Below are 1533 nucleotides of genomic sequence, written 5' to 3' on the forward strand. Positions count from 1 at the left end.
CCTTCAAGCGGGTGGTGCGGGTGAGTGCGGGGACCCCCCCATCTCCCAGCACCCACCAAACTGGGGGTGCCAGACCCCAATAACGCTGCTCCGCCCCACGCCAGGATTACCGCACTCCCGAGATCAGCCTGTTTGAGGAGGAGAATGGCGAAGGCGCCCGCCTGACGTTCACCGACTCGGCTGAGGACACCCGCACCCAGGGCCAGGCGCTCGCTGCTGCCTCCATCATCGTCCACTCGGGCCTGTGAGTGAGGCCATGGGGTTAGGGGGGATGCCAGGGGGGCTCTGGTGTGGGCTGGGGCCGGGCCATGATGCTCTTCCCCCTTCCCCAGGTGGCTGGTGTACTCCAAGCCGTTCTTCGATGATGACCCCTATGTTTTGGAGCCGGGCGGGTACCCCAATTTGAAGGCTTGGGGAGCAAAGGACCCATCCATCTGCTCCATGCACCCCATCAGGCTGGTGAGTGCCAGGATCATGGTTACTGGGGGGCCAGGGCCGTATCCAGCCCTGGGCACAACAGGCGAGGGCATCTCCTGGTCCCTATCAGAGAGCTGGTGTGGAAATGTGCCATGCGTGGCTCTGGAGAGTGCTCCTGTGGGTTAGTGGGCAAGGAAAGGAATAGAACAGAGTCCAAATGAGCTCATTCTTGGGTGAAAATTACCCCCAAACCAGCTCAGGCTTTAAAGGGGGGAATCAGATGTCCCCACACTGTCCCCTCCTGTCACCACATCCTCCTTCTCCTTGCAGGGCTGCCCCGTTGTGGAGAGGCCCGGGGAGCCGCAGGTGAGCGCTGGGCTGGCACTGGGGATGCCACAAGACTGGGACATCTGTGGGGCCGCGCTCACCTCGCTGTGTCCCCAGGTGCGGATCTATGAGGCTGCAGGTTTCCAGGGCCGCAGCTTCGCCATCAGCAGAGACATCTACAACCTGATGTGCCTGCCCGGGCTGGCGCTGGCCACCATGGGCTCCCTGCACGTCCTGGGTGGCTGGTGAGTGGCATCGGGGCTGGGAAGATGATGGTCACCTCCAGGAAAGGGCTGGGAGGAGCTGCCCAGGGCTGTGGGGTGGCCGTGGGGGAGAGGGTGGCTTGGTGTCCCCATGTCCCAGCACATGGAAAATGTCTGGAGGCCTCACTGCCTGCGTCTGCTGTGTCACAGCTGGGTGGGCTACGAGAAGGAGGGCTTCCGTGGCCACCAGTACCTGCTGGAGGAAGGGCAGTACCGGGACTGGAAGCAGTGGGGCGGCTACAGCAAGGAGCTGGTGTCCTTACGGCTGATTCGGACGGTGAGGACAGTGGTGGTGGTGGCATCGCTTGGGGATGAACCCGGTACCAGGTGGTGGCATCACTTGGGGACCCCCCAAAGGGAGCCCTCCCTGCCTGAGCTCCCCCAAACTCACCACCTGCAGAGCTGGAGGAACCCAGTGCCGCTCCCACCCTCCCTGGGGTCCCAAGACCCCGGTTGGGTGTGTGGAGACCCCTCAGGATAGACTGAGGGGTTCTGGGGGGTGGTTCCTGTTCCCCACAGGATTTCT

General features: G+C 63.3%; 1 protein-coding gene across 1 annotated transcript in view; it reads left to right on the top strand.

Moving 5' to 3' along the window:
* The window catches only part of AIM1L (absent in melanoma 1-like), a gene marked incomplete at its 5' end in the record, with an annotated part of 6453 nt that overhangs the window by 1930 nt on the left and 2990 nt on the right, over window positions 1-1533 (top strand). The window contains 4 exons of the mRNA XM_010186530.1: window positions 105-244; window positions 333-459; window positions 748-989; window positions 1158-1284. Of these exons, the coding sequence (XP_010184832.1) occupies window positions 105-244; window positions 333-459; window positions 748-989; window positions 1158-1284 (636 nt within the window). The remainder of the gene's footprint in view (window positions 1-104; window positions 245-332; window positions 460-747; window positions 990-1157; window positions 1285-1533) is intronic.

This window comes from Mesitornis unicolor, unplaced genomic scaffold (assembly GCF_000695765.1).
Source record: "Mesitornis unicolor isolate BGI_N332 unplaced genomic scaffold, ASM69576v1 scaffold28720, whole genome shotgun sequence".
Lineage (NCBI taxonomy): Eukaryota > Metazoa > Chordata > Aves > Mesitornithiformes > Mesitornithidae > Mesitornis > Mesitornis unicolor.